The sequence below is a fragment of the Phocoena sinus genome, chromosome 13 (assembly GCF_008692025.1).
Source record: "Phocoena sinus isolate mPhoSin1 chromosome 13, mPhoSin1.pri, whole genome shotgun sequence".
NCBI lineage: Eukaryota > Metazoa > Chordata > Mammalia > Artiodactyla > Phocoenidae > Phocoena > Phocoena sinus.
Genome location: NC_045775.1, coordinates 58992751 through 59016626, shown reverse-complemented (window position 1 = coordinate 59016626; position 23876 = coordinate 58992751). Strand labels below are relative to the sequence as shown.

Genomic DNA, 23876 nt, shown 5'->3' with positions numbered 1-23876 from the left:
TAAAACAGATAAATAACAAGGTTCTACTGTATAGCACAGGGAACTATACTCAGTATTTTGTAATAACCTATAAGGGAAGAGAATCTGAAAAAGAATGCATACGTACACACACACACGCACAAACATACACATAACGGAATCACTGTGCTGTACCCCTGAAACTAACACAACATTGTAAATCAACTGTACTTCAATAACAAAAAGTACTGATGTGGCCGACAAGGCCCTGAATGATCAGTCTCACCTCCTGCTCCCCTTTCTTCCCACCTGCCGGTCCTGCAGTTTCCTTTCAACTCCATGGTCATCACTACTTCATGGCCATCTCTACCTCATGGCCTTTGCACGTGTTCTGCCTGGAACACGCTTCCGCCAAACCTTGCTTGGCTAAATTCTGTTCACACCTCATGTTCTGCTTAGTCCCTTTTTCAGAGAGGTTTTCCTGCCCACCTCCAGTCTCAATTATGCCCACCTGGTAATCTCTTTCATGTCCTGCCCTTTTCCTCTTTCACCTTTGCCATTGTGTATTTGTCCCTCTCTTTGTTACAATACTGAAAGCTCTGTGCTGACCACTGTTTCCTTCATCACCCAGGGCCTGGCCCACAGAAGGGCCGCCAGAGTACCTGTAAAATAAAGGCACGAGGAAGCAGACCCTGCTTCCTAGGAACATGGTGAAACATTTGTCATGTACCACGTTAAGCCCTATGAACGTTACAGTCCTATTCGTATCCTGTGAACAAGGTTAAAAGTCCATCTAATGGGCACAGGGTGGTCACTGTTATAATAGCCATGGTTCATCCAAGCCTACTTATGTTATCCTAAAACCTCACCACAACCTTGTAAAGTAGGTATTACTATTCCCATTTCAAAGATAAAGAGATGGATGCTCTTGAAGGCTAAGGTCCTTCTCCAGGGCCACACACACAGTAAATGGCAGTAGTACCTCACAGAGACCCCTCTTAAAATGGATGCAGGAGAATCCAGGAGAGAAATTCCCTAGGTATTGGCACCCAGTAACTCAGCATACTTATCTACCCTTTTTGAGGCCAGGGAAAAGAGCACTCGGGATTGTTAAATTTGGAGAAAGGGACACGGGAAGGTTAAATTTTGATGGGAATCAGGGAGGCAAAAGGATAAAAGTGTACAGAGCACGAAACAGAAGGGATGTGAGGGGCACTGACCTTGGCTGGGAGAATCACAGAAAAAAGAGGAAAGGTGGCACCATAGATATGTCCATGCATCTTTTAACCTAGGGCTTCCTTCCCTAAATTTGTGCAAATTGCCCAGGAGAGACTGGTTTAATCTCCAAGGAGCTTTCCGTTCATACGTTAGTCACACGGTCTAGTGTAGATTTGTCACAAAGTTTTGAATACTTTAGGAATACTTTCACAAATGCGAGTGGAGTTGAACTCCTCTGTCCCCTGTGTCATTTTAAGAGGAAAATGATTTTTTTTTAAAGCTGTCAGATTTATGTGCTGTGGGAAGGAAGAGGAGGATCTGAACCAAGAGATGCATGGGTCCATATCCAGAGAAAACTAATTCGAAAAGATACATGCACCTCAGTGTTATAGCAGCACTATTTACGATAGCCAAGACATGGAAGCAACCTCAATGTCCATCGACAGGTGAATGGATAAAAAAGTATACATGTATACATGTGGTACATGTATACAATGGGATACTACTCAGCCATAAAAAAGAATGAAATAATGCCATTTGCAGCAACGTGGATGGACCTCAAGATTATCATACTAAGTGAAGTAAGTCAGAAAGAGAAAGACAAATACCATACAATAGCACTTATATGTGGAATGTAAAATGTAACACAAATGAACTTATCTACCAAACAGAAACAGACTCACAGACATAGAGAACAGACTTGTGGTTGCTGGGAGGGATGGATTGGGAGTTTGGGATTAGCAGATGCAAACTGTTATATGTAGACTGGATAAACAACAAGGTTCTACTGTATAGCACAGGGAACTATTGATATATTCGATACCCTGTAATAAACCATAATGGAAAAGAATATGAAAAAGAACGTATTATATGTATAAGTGAATCACTTTGCTGTACAGTAGAAATTAACACAACATTGTAAATCAACTATACTTCAATAAACTAAACTAAAAAAAAAAAAAAGAGAGATGCATGGGTCTGAGGAGTATTAGGCAGGATGGTGCCAGGACGTCTCATAATCCTTTATGTTCCTGTGAATAACGTAAGCCTGCGCTCAGGGTGGGGCACTGAGACACTGCAGAGGGAATGGAACGCAAGCCCATTTTCGGAAACTTTGAAGTAGGGCATTTACTGGCCTAGGTAGGGATTTGGGGGCAAGGGAGAGGAACACGGAGGAAAAAAGGTGGTTGAGTGAAAAGTGAAGAGCAGCAAAAGGACAGAGTTCTCATGAACAGAACGGTTCTATGAGGAGCTGTAGCCTAAATCAGAGGCCGATTGCTATCTAGATCACCTTAAGTCCATTTTCAAAGCGCGTCGACACAATCTTTAGTCAATAAAAAACAACAGTGATTTCAACCTACTGCTGTCAGGGAGGTCGTCAATCATGTAGACATGACTTCTTTGAGCTTTGGATATAATTACCATACATGACCTGACCAAAAGGGCAATATCTTCTATAGGAATGAAAGGAAGATTCTAAAAGTTCATACTCCTTGAAAAAGGAGATCCTATTTGTTTTTTAGACTTGCTCAGGCCAGAGATAACCTGGAATCTGTATTGATACAGGTCATCTTTCAAAGGCTATTGACACAGTAGATGGTTTTTTATTACCTTAGAAACTACTCCAGAGGCAGGGGCCCTGGCCATATTGTTAGACAGCATTCAACCTCACTGTTGGCAGGACCAGGTGGAGATGAGAACATAGTTTATGCACCAGAGTTGAAAACTCAAAGGGCAAGGGTGGAGGTGTGGTTTCCGTTTACCTTCAGTAACCCAACACTCAACTGAAATTTGGAATATATTTGGTATACATCTACCTTTGAGATTAAACAAATAATCTGTAATACTGTAATTTTTAGCCATTTTCTCCTTTAGGTAATTCATATCTGTTTCCCTAGTCTTGCCTGATTTTCAGACACTGTTTTTATTTATTTATTTTTGGCTGTGTTGAGTCTTCATTGCTGTGCACGGGCTTTCTCTAGTTGCGGTGAGCAGGGGCTACTCTTTCTTGCGGTGCGCGAGCTTCTTATTGCAGTGGCTTCTCTTGCTGCAGAGTATGGGCTCTAGGTGCGTGGGTTTCAGTAGTTGTGGCTCGCGGGCTCAGTAGTTGTGGCATGCAGGCTCAGTAGCTGTGGCTCGCGGGCCCTAGAGCGCAGGCTCAGTAGTTGTGGCGCATGGGCTTGGTTGCTCCGCGGCATGTGGGATCTTTCCGGACCAGGGCTCGAACCCATGTCCCCTGCATTGGCAGGCAGATTCTTAACCACTGTGCCACCAGGGAAGCCCCTCAGATACTCTTTTAATATTCTGCTTGATCACTCTGATTTAATGAATCCAACACGCAATGAAAATAATAAAAATTATTTCATTTTAGGCAAAGGCCTCCTAAAAAATGAAAACATTTTTGGTCACTTTGGTCATGATGCCACGGTGGTGATGATGTTGATTCTTGAAGTGTTGGCCCTTGTTTGAACTAAGTTTCACTGATGACCTCCCAGTTTGGATCAGCTTTATTGGAGCTGAAGGAGAGAGGACTGAGTTACTCTGCTTAAGTAGAGGACTATCCTTCCAATGAGAGCACTCCTTCATTGTTCCGTTGTAAGAAGGAACTAAGAACGAAGTAAGAAAATTCAGAACCCTCATCTCTCCAGGTTGGTAAATTAGTAGGAGGGAAAACTTACCAAACCAAAAAGAGAAACCGGTAGGAAGGGAAGGGAAACTGTAGGGGATTTAGAAAGGGAGATGCTAGCTGAACAGTCACAGCCAGTATTTGGGTGAGATTGACAGAGGAGGTTGCTTCTAATGTTATCTACAAGGAAGAGCTGGCTGAGCAAGGTATGGCCCTTCCTCTGATCTGTCAGTGTCCAAGCTGTTGGTCAGTGAGTCATTCTTGTCTATATAACTTTCCTCCCTATCCATGTACCCCTGAAGTGATCTCAAGCTGTGGATCATTGTCGCACCAGCACAGGCCTCAGGGGGCCTTCTGCATAGAGGTGACCTGATGCCAGGTCAGAGTTGCTCTGGGCTGGAAGAGAATCATTTCCTTGCTTCTCTGAGAACCACAGGGACCCCCTAAGTATGGAACATGGGGAGACGGAAGGGCCTCTTTCTGAAGACAAATCACAAATGTATGCCTTCTTTAGATAAATGAAAAGATGCCATTTCTCCTTATATCTGAAAGTGCAAAAAGGAGCAGTTCTAGAAAGTGATTATAAAACTGTAATTAATGCAAAATAAAACTTCAGAGAAGGTTCTGGGCCTTGCGAAAGTGGTTTATGGATCACAAATGTCAGAGTCCCACCACCTCAGAACACATCCGTTTTTGTGAATGAGAAGAATCCTTTAAAAAGTTTATCTTCTTGATATGCCAGGGCTGGGACAATGGTGCTGTTCTGCTCTAGTTTAAGGCATCACAAGAATGCTTCCTCCATCTTGGAAACTAGTCAAGTGCCTTCAACACCATTTCACTCCTTGCCTCCTTTCTCACCATCCAGTGATTCTGGGGTCATTCCCCACCCCCTTTCTGGCCTGCTTTTGTTCTGACCGATAGAGAGTAGCCTACTAAATAGTCTCTGGGGGAAAAGACAGTCTTCTGGTGTCTTTTTTTTTTTTTATTACTAGATTTCATTACTACTGTTATAGAGAATAACTGATATATTTATAATTTTGCAGTGGGGACAGGTAGGGATAATGACAGTTCTGTCACTGAAATTAACACTAGGAAAACATCACTGTCTACTCAAGAATACTGAGAGAATATCTGACACTGGCTTTTTAAGCTCTCAACGTTTTTCACTTTTAAGGATTCAAATCTTGGGCAGCCTGCCAGAAAACATTACCTCATCATACTCTGTCACTGGGTAAAGAAAAAATTCTGAACTAAATGAAGATTCAATTTCACACCAAAGCTCTGAGTCCAAAAACCTTGGACAAAAAGAATGACAAGAAGACCAGAAAAGGATTTTGAATGATGTGACCTTGCAAATGAATGAGTGTCTTGGGAGACCCGGGCCACGGAAGTGAAGGTGGTGCTGGATGCAACGTAAGCAGAGGTGGCCACGGCAGAGAACCATTGTGTTCTGGTGTGACCAGCCACTCCCACCTCCTCGCTTGGCCTTTGACGCAATGGGCTGGAACGTTCTTCTACCCACCAGGAAGTCTAGCTCAGACATCACAGACCCAGTTCTGGGACATAAAGTTGTATAGATACTTTTTGAAAGGCGTCTTTAAGTTGATTTCAATGGACATGACTATTTTGGGGAACAGTGGCCACCGAGTTCTGGTCCTCTGTAATTGGAGGGTCTCTATAACTCCTGGTCAACAGGCAGCTGTTATAAATGTATAGTGTCATTTAAAAGCCCCACACTACATAAAAAAAAAAAAAAACACTGAAAAAAAAAAAACCTGCCTTCCCATATGTTTCCACTTAGCATATAGTTGAATATTGCTTAAGTCTTTTCTGTGGCACTCCATCCATCTTCTCTGTTCTGTACATGATGTTTTATTTAATGCACCTTCATTCTATCATGATGGTTCATATGAGCCGTATTCTCAGGACATACCACATAAAATCACCCTTTGTATCTGAGGTAATGATGATCTCTTTAAGAGGCTCGAAACAAATGTGATACAGGGGAGAGGAATCATTGGAGTGTCGGGATCTCCAGGGGTCAAATACTCGATCCTTTAGTTTCATCGTTAGCTAGGATCAGCCCCCAACAATTTCTGCTCCGGGAGAAGATGATAGACCCTGCCTTTACAATCCACCAGAGGACAGTCAACTACTTGTTACGGAAATCCATTCTAAGAAGCACATTCGACTGAAGCTAAGACACAGAAGACATGTTTTGAAAAGTTGTTTTAAAGAAATAAAGAGCAATACACACACCTGCTTTCAGAGCAATTGTTATAACTTATAATTCTTTTTTTTTTTTTTTTTTTTGGCGGTACGCGGGCCTCTCACTGCCGTGGCCTCTCCCACTGTGGAGCACAGGCTCCGGACGCGCAGGCTCAGCGGCCATGGCTCACGGGCCCAGCCGCTCCACGGCATGTGGGATCTTCCCGGACTGGGGCGCGAACCCGTGTCCCCTGCATCGGCAGGCGGGCTCTCAACCACTGCGCCACCAGGGAAGCCCTATAATTCTTATGTAGTACAAGGAGGCCTTTTATGTTAGAGATAGAAGCTGTGACTTCCCTCGTGTCTCAGATTCAGAGGTTTCAAAGCAATGACGTGTTGCTCCTCAACAGATGAGAAAACTCTCAGTTAATTTTCTCTTTACCCAAATTTAAGCATTGCTTATCATTCCAGGCACCAGTGGGAACATTTGGTGGGTGAGGAAACCTAATTTCACAGGATGATGCTACAACTGTAACTGTTTAATTTTTGCCCCAGAAACTCAAAGTCCAGCATGGCCTTATCTTGCAGACCCCTTCAGTAGCTCTGGGTGAAGAGGAAGCAGCAGGAATCATTGCTCCCTTTATAGGCTGGAAAAACTGAGCCACAAAGGGGAAGGTTAGGGCTCAGATCCAAGGTTTCTTGGACTCCCTCCGTGGGACTGTCTGGGCTTCCGATGTGGGTGTTTCGGTTAAATATTTTTGCCTTTTCAATAGGTGAAACCACCACCAACATGAATATTAACCAAAATAGACTTCAAGTTAGCCTCCCATTTCTTTAAATCATGGCTCTAACTGGGAATTTCATAAACAGAAAAAGGTACTGTCCTCAGGAGAAAGAGTTTCTCTCCAACAAAAATTTTCTTAGAGTGGGCTTCTTTGGTTTTCAGTAGCTAAGAAGCTTGCTCAAAAAAATACGCAGGAAGGATAGAGCTGATTCTGGAAGAGCTCAACCTCACAAGAGAGGGGAACTTTCTGGTGGTGGAGGAGGCTGTGGCCAAGTACAGAGCTGCTGGTCTGGGCAGCTGCTGCCTCTAATGGACAGCAGGGTACACGGACATTTTCTGCCATGTGTACTCATGACTCCTGGCTGTGACGGATGCATGGCAGAATGGAGCCAGGATGCTAAAGGGACTGGACAAGCTGTAACAATAAGCTAAGTTAAATAATTTAGGTATTTAGGATTAAAAGCCAGGTCTAGCACTTAAGAAAATTGATTCTGGCGTGGGGGACCCCTGGCTCAGTCACAGCCGGGGTGAAGAGGATCTGGGGGTTTCAGACCGTCTGGTCAAATTGAGATAGTTGTGTGACTGCCCAGGGAAAGCGAATGGATTCTCAGGCCACATTGGGAGGTCACACTGCCCCTCCCTCAGGTGACCAGCCTGATCCAGTCTGCTCTGCGGTGATGAGATACCACCTGCCGTGAGATTGGGGGCACCTCAGTCAGGAGGCTGGGGACAAACTGGGAGGCCTCCCAGGAGAGCTACTCAGCCACAAGCATCAGTTGGGCTTTTTGTTAAACACACAGATGCCAAACCCTTGGATCCACTGAATCACAATTACCAAGGGCATCTACCATTTCAACATACACGAAAAGTTTGTGATACATGAAGTTGATGAGTTAGGTAAGAATAGAGCACACTGCCTGCCTGGCTCGTGGTAAAAGACCCAATTACAAGTGATAAAAAATGGTGAATAAATAAAGAACAAGATCTACTCTTAGCCATTTTCATCAGTGATGCGTGTGTGTGTGTGTGCGTGCGTGTGCACGTGTTCCTCACGTTGGTGGACGTTGGGATATTAACTAGATTCAAGGTCCCTAAAGCAAAGAGATTAACCTTTCTCCTTTTGGAGACTTTCTGTAGGTAGCTTGGGGAGATACATTTACACAGAGAAGTTTTCTAATCACAGCAGGGGCCTACAGTCCGTTTGGCTTATGAACTGCCCTGACAAAGCCACCAATATAATAGTAGGACTACCAGAACCCTGATAAGGGAACTGGGGACTTCTTAAGAGGCTGGCTCTGGGAAAAGTTGTCCATCTGTGATGGATGAGGAAGTTGTGATCTTTGGTCTCATTTGTTTAATTCTTTTAAACATTGATTAAGTCCATGAAATACAAAACATAATAATCTCTACATTGTAACCATTAGCAGAACTAAAAACGGGTTTCCTGATGTCAACACAGGGCAGCAATAAAGGCTCCTGGCTTGTTTTAATTAGACCTGAGCTTTTCAGACCAAGGTCTCTCTTGCCTTTGGGACCACTTACATTCCTTCTCCCTTGAGGGCCCTCCACCCCAATTAAGTGCTGATCTAGGTGGGGCAGGGATATTTAATAGGCCTTTGGTTTTCTGTTAGCCTTTTATTAAATGCTGTAAGTTACAGAGGCCAGATGTCCTCGGCTGGGTTTCACCTTCTATGCTGGGTTCCTGGCTGTTGTGATTTTGTTCCCGCTATGATCTCTGACTCCTGCTGAAAGCTGGTCAAAGTCCAGGCTGGAAGTGCTACCCCTCTTAGCAGAGCCCCAGGCTGAAGTAGGTGCTTTGAGAGGGAGCAGGCTGGCAGGCACCATCCCCTTTCCCGGGACCTTCCCAGCAGCTTTCTTCTCTTAACCTACCCTTGTCACTTTCATATCCTCCAGTGAGGAGGGCTCTATCTAAGGGGTCCGAATCTGTGACAACGGCATATTGAATTGATTGCTTTTTAGACTGAAAAACACAATGGAATCTCCCTATTTATTTATCCTTAATATGAAAAAATACAAGGATGCCCAACTCCCTAATTTTTTTCAGAACTGAAAATAAAACTTCAAATTCCCAGCTGTCATTTATTACGATTGCCTTTAGCTCAAGTATTTAAAAAATGAATTTGCTTTAGAAATGGACCCAGGACTTCTGCAATCCACTGTAGCTGAATCCTGCCTGTTTAATTTTAATCAACAAAGGTGTGGGGTGACTTTCCTGCAATTTTCCCTTGAGGGCTGGGAGCATGGATTGTGAAAACGTTTGCCTCCTGGATGGACACTTCTTTGGAGGGGTCTCTCTCTCTCTCGGTTCCTCTGGGTCTTCTTAAGAGTGCTCAAGGAGACTGAATCCCTTGTACTGAGCAATCTGGGGGGTTAGGGGCCACCCTGAAGACCTATGGGTCTTCTGAGAAGTAGCTCCAGAACCAGCTGGGGGCCAGTACTCTGGGATCTCAGCCTGACCTGAGGACAGCAAATTCACAAACCACGTGACTGAAAGGGCACAGACATTTTTTTCATGATTCTTTCTCTATGAGAATCCAAACTTTATAGGGAAGACTGTCTTTTCTGCATACCTCCTGATGCCTAGAAAAATAAGTGAATTGTGTACCTGTGAATATGCCCCTCACACACAGACCCTCCCTCTGGGCCTGTTCCTTGCCCTGTCCCACCCCTGAGCTAAAGGAGTTGATCAACAAGAACAGTTTCTCATAGTGACAGTCATGACGTGTGCCAGCCACCGTCCTAAGCACTTCATAGACCGTATTGCGTTTAATCCTCACAACCTTCCGCGAGGCTCATCTGGCAGGTTCAGAGAGGGTAGTTAACCAAACCCAGGTAGCATGTGGTAGAGCTGGGTGGCAAACCTGGCCATGCTTCTCTGTAAAGTCTTTGTTCTTCTGCTCTCAGCTAAGCCATTCTGAGCCCTGATTGGTATTGCTTATACAGAAATGATTGCACTAATTTGAACTCTCCCTGCTTCCCATTGTACTCCTGTAACAAGCAAGAGGATGAGGGAGCCATCTCTGTGACCTGGACTTGGGCCAGCAGCAGGGATGGGAAGTCCTGAGGCCCTAAGCACTTTTGTTGGGAACTGCTGACTGGTGCAATGGATGTCAGTACTTGGCAGGAAGCTACAACAGGTCATTACACAGATGGTTTGTAAGTTCCAAGGACAGGAAGCAGTGGTCGTCCCTTTGAGCCAAGGTTTGCAAAGAGTGAATTGGGGCCAAACCTCATTTTTTTTGCAAGTCTCACCAGAATCATAGATGGGGGCTGACAGATGTAGTTTATCTGCATTTCAACAAATCACTTCACAGCGTGTCTCACAGCACATTTAGAGAAAAGATGGACAGATGTGGGCTGGATGTTTAGTGGTAATTTAGATGGTTCGGAGAAGGTTGGACAAACAACATCCCAAGAGTGTTGATGAACGTAGCAATGACAACAGCCATTTGTTCTGAGTGCCCTACACAGGGTCAAGGGCGTAGCCAGCACTTAGTAAATATTTGTTGGTCATATTAAACTCAGGGGAAGTCTTTAGTGACCCCATGAAAGGGCTCTTTTCTTTGATTTAGCAAACATTTACAGAATAGATGAGAAGTTTGGGGAGTGGAGGTCTGATCCTCGATGGAGGGAGGGAAAAGTCAGGTCCATTTTCTTTGACCTCTGGAGCCCAGCCTCACAGACATGGTGACGACAGAGGACAACTGTGGGTCTCTTGCTGTGTTTGGATGCACTGTTTCACAGCACTTAGGAATTCTGAGGGGGAGGTGTGGAGAGTACTGTGGGAAAACTGTGCGTGCGTGTACGCACGCTTTGTTTTCTGGCTCACTGCCCGCCTAGAACCAGATCATCTCCACTTACCTGTTTTTCATACTGAGCTTATGGTACGATTGCATTTAAAGAAGGCCTTCTCCTTTTGGCTCAGAAATGTTTGAAAACCACAGACTCTCATGGTATTGAAGATGCCTTCTAGCTCTAAAAATGAAGTGGTTCTTAAAAACTGTGTGGCAGGAGGGAGTGCTAAAGGCAAGCTCTGAAACACATCGGCTTTGTTTCCCATTTTCCTTTCACCTCCTGGTAGGCTCAGTCTCCGTGGCAAGTCACTAAAAGTGTCCCCACCTTGAGGCCTGCCATTTTCTTTCTTGTGAGCCCTCCTTCCCGACACCCTCTCAGCCCCGCAACTAGTCTTCCTGTATCAAACTGCATTCTTAAGTATAAATGACTGGCAACTTCCATTTCCCCAGTGCAGATATTTGCACTGTTAAAGACCCAAACTGAGAGAGAAGCTCTCTGATTGGTAGGGTTTTTTTTTTTTTTTTTTGCTGTACGCGGGCCTCTCACTGTTGTGGCCTCTCCCGTTGCGGAGCGCAGGCTCAGCGGCCATGGCTCAAGGGCCCAGCCGCTCCTCGGCATGTGGGACCTTCCCGGACCGGGGCACGAACCCGCATCCCCTGCATCGGCAGGCGGACTCTCAACCACTGCGCCACCGGGGAAGCCCCAAAGTTATATTTTGATCACGCGCAAGTCATCTTGTGCCACATACCAGGTACCAGAGCTCAGAAGGAGAGAAACCCAGTTTTGTAGGGGCTGGTAACGAGGAATTAGCCCAGCCTGCAGGCCAGGGAGTGGCTTGGTCTCCCTGAGCCTGGAGTGTCCTGCATCATTTTCTCTTCTTCCTCCTCACAGGCCCTAGAAACACACTCCTGGACTGGGCTCTTACACATGCTCAGTTCCTTACACACTTGCAGCTCTTCTTCCCCGATGGCTGCCTGTGACCTAGTGTGGACAGCTCTGGCTCTGGCCTCAGTTCTGCCCTGGCTCACCCCGCTGACTGTGCGTCCTCGGGGGGTGGTGGAGGGACCGGAGAAGCTGGACTGACCTCTCTCTTGCGGCCTGCATCAGCTCGTTACGCTCGGCGCTTGCGGTCCAGCGTCCCCGCTGTGTCCCATGGCTGCTGGCACCTGGGGCATGGTCATCTGCTCGCGAATTGTAAAAGTCAGAGGAAACGCTGACTGGAACCCAGGCCTCCTGGCATTCAGGCTCTTTCCACGAGCCACTTTTGGGAGACGGACTGAGGTGTTGTCCTGACACTCCGAAATGGAATGTATGCACAAGCATGAAAGAAATACATCTGGGCATTCAACAGAGTGTTAGAGACGGGGTCTGGCAAACCAGCCGAGCCGTGTGCTTCCGTAGCATGAGCTTTTCCAAGGTGCGGCTCTGGCAGGGCCCCTGGCCTTTGCAGAAGGGAACTAAGGTGATGGAATGGACTGACATCTCACCAAGGATGGGCACTTTTGGAAGATGTCTGTTTCACCTCGTTTATAACATACCCCATTTTGTTTGGCATTTTTTTTCAGTGTATAGAAAAGAAAATAAAGGAAGGTCTGGTCCCATCAGAAAAACAGGTTTGTTAAAAGGGGCGGCCGGTTTTGTGTGAGTTAGAAGCACAAAGCAGACGTGGGGATGTTTCTTGCGTCTCCACCTCAGGCAGCTGGCCATTTGGCTGAGAAAGAGATCACAGACTCCCTGGCCAGGGAGGCAGAGCTTAAAGCGGTCCAGGAAGTGAGTGCCCAAGGCTACAAAGTCAAGGTTTAAGCCCAAATTCAAGGCTCAAGCTGCTCTGTGGGTTTCAGGCCCCTCCTGTGTAAAAGGAAGGCACCAGCTTTAGGGAAAGGACTCTTAGGGCAACAGCTTTAGGGTTAATTTGTACTTTGTAGGTTATTTATTTTGTTTAATATTTAGTACTAATTGTATATTGTATTATGTTGTTTACAAAACGCAACAAAGAAAGGGATACATATGCTGTTTTAATAGTGTAATTATATATCTAATTATCATATTAATTATTATTAAGACATAAGTTACGTTAAGGGGTCACAGTTGGGGCCATTCTCAGGTATGGCACCTCCAGTTAGAGCTGGTGCCCTGCAGTTGGGGACTGGCCTTCAGTAACGTGGGCCTGGGGACAGGACCCCTCCCTGGGGGTTGGTGGTCATAGAAGGAGAACCTAATGGATATTCTTTTCTGCAGAGTAGACGAGGTGCCTTCCCTGGCTTTGCATCCCTGCCCCACGCACTCAGCAAAAGTACTATGTCTGAAATCTTGGAGGATTCTCTTTTCCTCTGTCACCTCCGGGCTCTTCTCTCCTCTTCTTCCGCCTCCGTTTCCCCGGCCTCCTCTTCCCTGGCCTCTTCCCTTGTCCTTCTCAACCGCCTTCCTGCTTCTCCTCTTGTTGAACACCTATCCCATGTGAGGTGTTTGAGATGGAAAGGGGGAGAAACCAGCTATGAAATGCTGAATGAGTGGGACACGAATGAATGTGATGATGGCTCAGAGGCAGATGGCATCTCCGAGTCCTGAGAGGGACAGGCAAAGCTTTCTAGAGGAGATATGACTTGTGTTGAGTTACAGTGAGAGAACAGGAAAGGCCAGGATAATTTGAGCTGTGGCGTGGTGTGAGTGGAGGTCCTGATGCTGGAATACATGAGGCCTGTTGGCTGAAACAACATCTCAAAGGGCAGGCTGCTTTGTGCAGGGCTCGAGGAGAGGCAGGCAGAGTCTTACTGGCTGTGCGGGGCTATGCTGCTAGCGCTGCCGCTTAGCCCAGCATTTCCCAAAGTGCCTTCCACAGGGCACTAGTGATGCTGTATAAAAACAGAGCAGTCATTTTCAAGTTTGGGAAATGCTACATGATATATCGCTCCCCTTTGGAGACTCCCAGTGCCATTGGCTCATGAAAGCATCTTTGAGGTCTTGCAGATAAAAAAAAAACAAAAAAACACCTTTTTCACATTGTTAAGTGCAGCGTTTCCCAAACTTATTTGACACCTATGAGCAGCTGGGGAATAAGTGTCCACAAAACACATCTGTCTGCAGGCAGGGGGAGCCAGTGAAGGTTTCAGAGGGGGTGTAGTTCATTGCCGTCAAGGAATCAGAACTCCCTCACATCAGCGAGGGGGGTGAGGGGTGTATGCAGACGTGCCAAACACCTGCCGCTGCGGTTGATCCCCCTCTGTTTTCCTGGGGGAAGACTGGCTGGCTGGTAGGTGAGGAAGGGAGAGTTCTCATTCCTGAGCACTGAAAGCATTAATGAAGGCTCAAAGCGCACGCCAAGAAAATGTTTTCGCCGGCCGGAGAAGGGGTTGCATATACATATGCACGCACGTGTGAACTTGCTGACTGGCGACCCTGTTGGTCTTGGTTTTTTTGTTTAGCCAAAGCCTGAGCATCCTCGAAGGAAAAGCTGAAGTCATACCTCCTCTCTGCAGTCTTTTCAGACCAAGCCTGGCCTCTGGCTTACCCCCTCCATCCATGATCTTTCTCTTCTTCCTTTTCACTGTCAGCAGCGAACAATCACTTTCTGACACACCACCTGGCTCCTTCCCCATCCCCTCGGTCCCCTCCTCAGGAGTGCCCACCCCATGCTATGCCCAAGCGTGCATGGGACATTGGCTGATGATTGGCATATATGGCAATGCATTCTGCTTTTTCAGTCTCCAAGTGGCAGCAGGGCAAATAAATATGCAAACGACTCATCTTCCTGCCAGCCCCAAAATGAGACAGAACAGAATCACTTCACTTTCATTTCTGTTGAAGCGATTCTGGACTACAGCAAGGTCTCATTGTTCATCTTCACGTGATTCTAAAGGTCACCATGACCAGTCAAGAAGGTGACAGCTAGGCAGGACAGTGCATCCACAAAGCAAAACCAAAGGGTGACAAACAATGGCACCCTGCTGGACTTGCATTCTGCTTTCTGGGCATTATTGAGAGGTCACTCCTGGGCGAAGGGGATTCGAATTCCCAGGGCAGAGTGTGCTGGGAAGGACACTGCAGGAGGTGGAGGGGACTGGAGGGACTGTCAGGTCAAAAGAGGGATGAAGCGTCCATCAGCCAGTCTCATCAGCTGTATCTCCATAATACTTTCAGAATCCATCCACTCCTCACCATTTCCTCTCCATCCTTTTGCAGGTCACCGCCACTGCCTCTCCCCCAGGGCTGTTGCAATCAGCTCCTCACTGGTCTCCCGGTTTCCACTCTGGACCCCCTACAATCCATTCTCCCCCCTCGCGTCAAGGGCAGTCTTGGTAGAACGTGAATGACATCACGTCCGTCCTCTGCTAACCCTCCACTCCATGCAGCCTTCCCGTTACACGCAGAGTAACATCCAATCCCTGGTTTACAAGCCCTGCCTGCCTTGGCCCCCGCCCTCCCATCTCCCATGGCACTTGACTTGCGCTGGCCTCTAACGTCCTCCAACAAGCCACACTCTCTCCAGCTGTGCAGGCTTTGCACTGTTGTTCCTCCCCTGACCTTGACATGGCCAGTTCCTGCTTGTCATTCAGACCTCAGCTTCAATGTCACCTCTCCAATGCCCGCCTCTCCAAAGAGAGGGCTTTTCTGACCACGCAGGTAGGTATCTGTTCTCTTTCTCTCCCACCACCCTACTTTAATTCTTGGTGTAGCACTTAACACTTGGGTGCTGTGAACCCTACAGAGCAGACTCCATGGAGGGACCGCGGCCTCATGGTTCACAGGGGCTTAGCCCGACGAATAAATGTGATGAATAAATAAATGCTAGCTTTCCCATGTATCCGCCTAAGCTCTTGAGTCGTCTGTGAAGCGAATTTCCTCCTCTGTAAAATGGGAATGAGAACACCTACATCAAAGGGTTATCAGAGGAAATGCATTCAAAATGATTACACATTCTGAGGCTCCTGGGAGATGCTAGTTATTATTTCCCAAGTCAAGTCAGTTTCCTTTTCGGTAAAATGGGGATAATATTTGCTTTCTAGGAATCTGTCAAAGATAAAGTAAAGCAGATAATCCAATAAATGTACAAATATTTAGAACAAAGTTTTAAATGCAACAGGCCCTTTCTTCCCTGTGAAGATAGTGGAGGGAAGCTTAGAAACAAAACCCTTCATTGCTGGTTTGGAGCACGCAAGACTTTTGGCTACGAACAAGAAGTCTGGGATAGGAACAGGCCCAGCAAGGCAGAAAGTCACAGCTGATCTAACAGAAAACCGGGAAGGGCAGAAGTGACCCATAACTCTGAAATTCTCCTTGTGTCTACGAAATAGAAACGGTTGGAAGAGTCAGGGCCTGTATGAAATCACGCTGCCCCTCTTCTCACAAGTGCCTTCCAGGCTAGTCCTCTAGGCCAGCACAGCTAACGGAAATGTCACACAAACCACATGGGTGATCTTCAGCTTTCTATTAGTCACCTTTGTAAAAAGTAGAGAAACGGGTGAGATCAGTCTTAATAATATTATATTATTGAACCCAATAGGTCCAGAATGTTATCATTTCAACATGTGATCAGTATAAAAATAACTAAAGAGTTATTTCACATTCTGTTTCTCATGCTACATCTTTGAAAATCCTTTCACGCGTACAGGATGTGGCATTTCTGACTAGTTACATTTCAAGTGCTCGAGAGCGATGTTGGCTAGGGGCTTCCTTGTGCGATAGTGCAGCCCTAGACTTTACTTTTGAGGTGTTCAAGATCTTTTGCTACTTGTGGGGCTGAAAGGGGAGGTCACGAATAATTTTGTAAAGCATGACTCCACTTGTAATCCCACTAAGTTGCCTACTGTTATTTCACAGCTGAAGAAAAGTCCTAGTTGACTCTTCCACTGGCCAGTGAAGGGCCTAAAATAAAATTTATTTTGAGACTCTAAATTATTGGGTTAGCCAAAAAGTTCGTTCGGGTTTTTCCCTAAGATGCTACAGAAAACCCGAACGAACTTTTGGGCCAACCCCATAAATGCCTGTCATGGAAATTTATTTACCTTCTGATCTCTATAGATTCTTTAAGACATGTAAAACTATTTGAAACTGTGCCTGTCTGTCTGTCTATCTACCTCTCCTCTGGAAGTGATAATTAGGAGGCTTACTCATTTAAAATCAAATCATGTCCCTTTCCTCTCACCCTGTGTTTCAGGGGAAGATTTATGAGAAGCTGTGCTTCTTCAGGGTGGGACAGTTTGGTCCATGGTTTGCAAAGCTAGAGAATTTCAATAATCAAACTGTTGCCTTTAAAAATATCAAACTTGGAAATGGGTTAGAACTAAACACATCAGTGGAATGAGCTTCAGGGCACAAGAAAATTATTATGGAGTAAAGTTACCCAAAAATCATTGTTCTCCTTTGACTCATAAATCAATTATAGAGTCTTGGATTTTTGGGACATAGATCGGTGAGTTTTACAAAGGACAAGCATCGAAGCCTGGCTGTGGAGGACACTCTGAGGATCCAAACAATCGTTTCAGCATTAGCGTTTACAGTAATTTGAGAGCACATCAACATTGCTGGGCGAAACTGGAGTTTTCACGCAGGCAGGTTAAGTCTTTTGGAAGCCTCCGGCCACGTTGCTTATTAGTGGCCTGGTATGGGATGCAGTCATGTGGGTTGTTGGCGTGTGTGATGCTAATTACTTGTAAGGCCAAGTTTTTGCTAGGAGCTTCTGTTTGGAATCATTAGCAAACACATTTTCAACTTCAGGCCACCAACAGAGGATCTAGTGCAGAACAAGCTAGTGTAGCTTAAGGGTGTGCAGTGGGGACCAGGGGCTGTGGGGAGTTCTCGTTGCTTATTCCTGTTTTGGAGGGATGCTGTTTACAAGCACAGAAGGTGGCCTCAGTTCTGCGGTTACCTCAGCCATCTCTGGAGGACCACATGGCATTCCCTGGGCCTGCAGACACGGTGGGGCACCGAGGCCATGGCTGCATAAATTCTGGTAAGTTCGTTCCCACCACCAATGGGAAAATACTCTCCTTTCCATTTCTCTCTGCCTCCATGCCTAAGAAACCCAACCCTGCTTGGTCAGAACTACTTCCCTTGCTAGAAAGAGAAAGAAGGGAAACACTGTCTTGTATAACAACAGGGATGATTCCGCAGTGGACTTTCCAGTGGGCCCACTTTTATTAATTATTCCACTAAGGGGGCATGGATGTCTGTTATGATGTCCAATTTTCCAGACTCTGTGACATTTAGGAGTTTCCCATTACAGATCACCTTGAGTGAGCAGTAGAGAATATGGAAAAGCTTACACAAGATTTTCTCCCATTTAGAGCTTGTATTCAAGTCGGAGTTGCAGAGGCCTTGGCAAGTAGGTACGCCAGGGATTGAGGCCAGTGCCTGGGTGTCAGCGGCCAGGGCCACGCTGTTTAATGGGGTGACCCAATCCAGATGTTGGGGGGATGCAGGAATTCACAAAGGTGATGAAAGCTAGTGGAGTGAGTGTCCCCAAAGCTAACTCTGCTGTCATGTGGATTCTGAACATAACTCTGCCCTCGATGGTCTTAGCCAAAAGAAAAAATGGAAAAACACTAAAACATTAAACAAGTATCACAAGAATGAACTTATAAAGTGAGACTAGTAAAGTCAGAGAGCAGTTTTTCTCTCAAATTTTCTATTTCAAACAATTTAAAGGAAAATTCAAAGTTATTAATAAACGGCAATACCAAAAATTATGAATTGCAATTATAATGAAAGTTTGTTTGAATAACCCTTAAAGTTTGTCTGAAGATGCCCCTAGAAGACAGTGTGAACCCTCTGTCTTTATTAAAGGCAGGGTTTTTTCTGAGACATCTTTGCCCACTACTGAAATGTGGTTGCCTACGAAGGGAACATGATAAAAGTTTACAAACAGCTGTGAACACCTGGGGGTTGCAGAAAAAGTCATAATCCCTAGCACAAGAAAATAAATTGAGCCATGTCCTCAGTGCTGTGAGGGAAAGTAAAAAGAAAAAAAAGGAGCCATAGTCCCTTTCCACAAATCATTTACGGCTTACTCAGGGAGTGAAACATCAGTACTGGCTTTAAATTAAAATGGTGTGAAATTTTGTGGCAGTAGCTGTGAGCCCAGGAGGAGGGAGGGGCCAGACAATGAGCAAGAATCAGGGGAGAGCCTCGGAAGGCTGAGGGCTGGGTACCCGAAAGATGTGAGCAGGCAAAAGGGTGGAGAAGGCAGAGTTCAGAGGTGGGGTATGACTGCTTTCCTCTCCCCCACTCCATTGTCAGCCTAGGCCTCCTCTCGCAGCTCCTCTCATCTGGGTCTTCACACATGCTATTCCTTCCAACCAAAAGGCCTTTGCCTCACTTCGCCAGGAGAGCTCATCCTTTAGGTCTCAGCCCAATGGTCTCTTCTTTTCAAAGTCTTCCCTGGTCCCCTAGTCTGGGTTAAATCTCCTTGCTCTATGTTCTCATGGAACCTCAAATGCTCCCCATACTTCCATACCACTTATTACATTAAGTTCTAGTTTAGTGCTTTTCTGACTACTCTGATGTACACCCCACGAAGGCAGGGGCTTTGCTTCGTTCATGCTAAATCCCTGCTGCCTAGCGTGGTACCTGTGGTAGGGTAGGAGCTCAAGACCTATTTGTCGAATGCATGGGTGTACTCTGTCTTAGATACAGTGTTGGTGGTAAAGGGGGAGGTAGGCAGAGGTGGAATCAGGGAGAGAAAATATGAGGTAACTTGGGAACACAGAACACTGCATGGGAGGGCAGGTCACTGTGGGAGGGCAATCGGCAGGTACGTCATCTTGGGCAGGGTATAAAAATGGAACAGCGTTGGGAGGTGGGAGAAGGTAGGAGGACAAGAAAGAAGGAGATTGGGTGGCAGGGACCAGCTGTACCTTCCAAAATTCGGCCTGGTTTACCTTTTCTTTAAGAGATCAAACCCAGTCGTGACCCCCACCCTCTTCTCCTGGCCTGGGGTGAGGACTCAAGGAGAGCCAGGCAGTGTAGGGCTGGTGGGTTCTGGTCTTGCCACTTCCACTAATTCCCTTTGTGACCTTGAATGGAGCAAGGGTCTTCTTATGAGAGCATTAATCTTCCTAATATGAAAATAGGACATAAGTAAGGTAGTGATGGGGAGCAACTGAGAAAATGTACTTGGGAGTGTTTAGAGTTCTCTTCATCACCTTTCTGGACCTCAGTTTCCTTACTTTGAACGTGAAAGGACTGGGATCATGAGGAATCCCCAATCCGTTCCTGAGACTGAGGGTCAGGTTGAGGTGGGGTGCTCATGGGGATGACGGGAGAAGACGGGCACGCGTGTGGATGTCTACAGCAGGCTGGCTCTTCTCCACACTATGAATTCTGGAAGGTGATCTCCTAAGTCAGATTCTGCCATGTAAGACTCAACACAACAATTTCGGGCCAGAACAGAACTCCCCAGCAGCCTGGGTTAGAATCAATCTCAGTTGAGGTCTATTGCAGAGCTGTAGATCCCCTAGAGATGATCTTTTCTAATGCCCTCAGCTGGAGGAGGAGGCCCATGGCAGCCAAGTGGCTAGACATAGACATCACATTGGAACAAAGTAGAAAACTTCCTACAACATTACACACTTGGGTGAAATTTTGACCCTAGAATCAAGCCCGATCTCCCTCAATCCTGACTCTGTTTGGAAGGAAAAAAATGAGATCAGAGAATTTCAAGAGGGGTGTCTTTATTACCTAGCCCTGCCTTGTTCCGCCCCTAGTATTTAATTCTCCTGTTTGCTCTCTGCAACTTGATACCAGATCTTGACCTGCTGTTGCTGCAGCTGTTTGGGAGATGAGGCAATTCAAAGGTGAAAGTCATCAGCTAAGCTATAAAATGGTGATGATGATGAGTATGGAAGTATGTATGGGTGTGGAAAAAGAGGGTTAGATTATGGGGGATTGGAAGAGGAGGGAGAGACTTCAACCACATCAGTTGCCTTCACATGTATTTATTTAAAGAGACCTCCTCCTGGGAGCAGGAAGTGGTGCAAAATAAAAAAAAACAACTCAAGATGGTATATTTTGCAGCATCAACTTTGGGTTTAACTTCTCTGAAAAAAGTTAACTTTGCAGGTTTTGGGTACAGTTTGGTTTCTGCTGTGGACAGAGGATGTCTTGAACGTTTTCTGTTGTAAATTCAGGCAAGTAAGCCAAGAATTCTAAGTCCTCATGTTCCTCTCCAATGAGACAGTGAAGGAGAGATTTCCAAGGGTGAGAACTGAATAAATTCTACTGAGAATTCAAACATCCAGGCAAGGGGCTCTGACAAAATAAATCACACCCTCTCGCATTTCCTACGATTTGCTTTTTTCCCCTTTATCTTAAATGATCTACTCGTACAAAAGTTTATGAAAGGTCAGAAGTCAGTGGCTAGCAAATGGGACTTTCTCTCCAAATCTGTTGGGGACTTAGAGCCCGGTGTCAGGCACCAATAGACATTTTGAAGATCCCTGTTTACTCAAAGTATAAACCAATATATTCTATGCAAAACTTTTTTTCCCTATGTTTAGACAGAAATGTTTACTTTTCCAGCAGTTCTGTGAATTGAATTAAAGAGCAGAGTGACTAAGAAAAGACTCAATATAAAGCTTATTATCTATTGTGCAAGAAGGAACTGACCTTCACATAAAGATTTTAATACAATAACTTGATTCTTTTGGTCATTGCTGATTTAAATATGAGAGATGAATTTTGAGAAGAAGTTTTCCACACATGTTGAGATCTAACGAAACTTCTCTGAAATCAGTTGCAGTTTTCAGGGGAAAGAAGGGAAGAAAATGAACTCCCATCTATTTGAATTATTTACACTTGTCATTTTATTTCATCCTGACAACATCTACAAAAGTAGGGATTACTGGATAACTTTGACGCATGAGGAAACTGAAGCTCAGTGAGGCTGATTAATGTAACGGAGGCTCCTGGGCAGCGCTGGGAATTTAACTTGGGTCTCTCGAGGTGCAAACGATCCCTCTCTTTCTCCGTGTCATGTTGCAACCAGTTTCAGAGAGTGCCACCTTCATCTATGTCTTTTTATTCCTGATGTCACCATTTACATTCAAGCCTCATGATCCGTGCTTGGACCGCTACCATAGCCCATTAACGATTTACCAACACATTACATCCATAGAGTTCTTGTGCCTGGTAGAACGATTTTAACCTGGCTGTTCTGCAAGACAAAGACGCCTATGGCCAATTTTTCTATATACATTAAAAACAATTAAAAACTCTATTAATATCTAGTTAAACCAGAGCTTTGCAAAACTTCTGAGAAAATCTGTGTGCGATTAAATGTCTTAAAATACAATATAATTTGGCACTCTAGGGGCTTCCCTGATGGCGCAGTGGTTAAGAATCTGCCTGCCAATGCAGAGGACACGGGTTCGATCCCTGGTCCGGGAAGATCCCACATGCTGTGGAGCAACTAAGCCCGTGCGCCACAACTACTGAGCCTGAGCTCTAGAGACCGTGAGCCACAACTACTGAGCCCACGTGCCACAACTCCTGAAGCCCGGGCGCCTGAGCCCGTGCTCCGCAACAAGAGAAGCCACCGCAATGAGAAGCTTGCGCACCGCAAAGAAGAGCAGCCCCCGCTCACCGCAACTAGAGAAAGCCCACACACAGCAACAAAGACCCAACGCAGCCAAAAATAAATAAATAAATAAAATTTTAAAAACCCCTTTAATTTGGCACTCTAATATTTATCGCAGATGAAGATTAGCTGAAAATGGCTATAGTCTAAATTTTTTAGTCTGATCATCAGGGTGGTAAAATCTCATCCTTGTTCCCCCTCCAGCCTTATGAGGTACACCCATCCCTTGCACTCCATCCTGAGATGTCTCCTTTCACTCCACAGGTTGGCCTTTATGGGCTGCAAGCTGGTCCTGGAAACCTGCTACCTTGACGTTTCTACATCCTGTCTGTTGACTAAGTCCCGACTTCCCTCCAAAGCCCAATTCAAGTCCTACCAGTCCTGGAGAAGGCATCCCATCCTCTCAGGCTGCCAGCGATTGCCCTTCCTCTGTGGCTCTCGTTCCCTTCAGCTCTGTCTCGGTCTACCCCGGGAACTACCTTGACCACCATCTCTTCTATCTCCTCAACCAGCCGTCTGTTCTTTGAGGTCTCATGCTTGTCTGCCTTTTTCATGGAGCCCTTCCCAGCACTTCAGCAGTATTTGCTAATAAGGAGCATACTTAACAGGTTGAGTAAAGATTTCCTGCTCTTGGGTTTCCTCTACTCATCTTATTTTCGCCGATCAGTGTTGTCAGTACAGAGGAGTTTACTAGAGATGCTGTGAAGAAAATTCAGAGGAAAACTGATGGGAGGAGTCTCAAAGGCAAAAGGTTTTTCTGTGAAAGGGAAATAACTGATGAGAGCTGCAGGATCACGTGAACTTTCCACAGAATGTCAACCAACCGACCGTGTGTATTCTGGGTGCTGGGACTTGCCCAAGTCATCAATTTTCACCACGTTGTTGGGGGGTGTCTTAGAATGTTCTGATATTTATGCAGTTGGATCTGTTGTTTCACCAACAAGCAGTTCAAATGGGGATGTTCATGTCTTTACACAGACACCCATGTGCTTTAAAATTGCCAGTAGTCAAGAAGGAATGTCTTAGCACAGATAAAACAGTGGCTTTAATGATTTTAATTGCCTAGTAATTTGAAAAATTGCTTCCCCCTTATGCTTATAGGGATAACATTAAATGAAAGAATTAGACACTAAGTTATATACATGTATGATTACAGCTGAATAAAGAATAATCATACAGGGTAAAAACTCTATTAACTATGTAAATGCTTTTTTAGTGAGGACAAGAAATGCTGGAAAGGATGTTACAAGGAATGGCAAAGTTGGGGCAACCCGTTGGATGGGGCAATATTTTCAGAGGTATCTAAAGCAATCCTTGGGAGGAAATGCATTGCTTTCTATTTTCAAATGATGGGGGTCACCACTAGCTCACATGGTGCCTTTGTGTGAATCAGGAAAAATGCACCCCTTTCTGAGGTAGGATGCATGCCTGTCCCAGGGAGGCTGACCTGCCCAGTGGTGTTCAGGGTGGACCTCTGTCACAGGGCACGGCCTGCACATTTAGGTGCCTGTGTGCCCAGCAAACGATTCTTTGGAAAATGGGAGTGATCTTAAAGATTAGAGTGACCTGAAGAGTAATCCCGCCAGTACCTGGTAGAGCGAGGGACTAACTCCAGAATGGTTGCTTTAACTTAATCCTGATCAAGAATATTTATTGATGGCTTCGTCTATGAAACATAGGGCTATGCCACAATA

General features: G+C 45.6%; 1 protein-coding gene across 3 annotated transcripts in view; it reads right to left on the bottom strand.

Moving 5' to 3' along the window:
• ANTXR1 (ANTXR cell adhesion molecule 1) overlaps nucleotides 1-23876 on the bottom strand; it is a 244359-nt gene that overhangs the window by 21119 nt on the left and 199364 nt on the right. Inside the window, exon 18 of one of the 3 annotated variants that reach the window (XM_032652790.1) lies at nucleotides 21394-21759. The exons of the other annotated variants lie outside the window; for them this stretch is intronic. Within the exon in view, the coding sequence (XP_032508681.1) occupies nucleotides 21709-21759 (51 nt within the window). The 3' untranslated portion in view covers nucleotides 21394-21708. Of the gene's footprint in view, nucleotides 1-21393; nucleotides 21760-23876 lie in introns of those variants that run through there. 3 annotated transcript variants of the gene reach the window in all.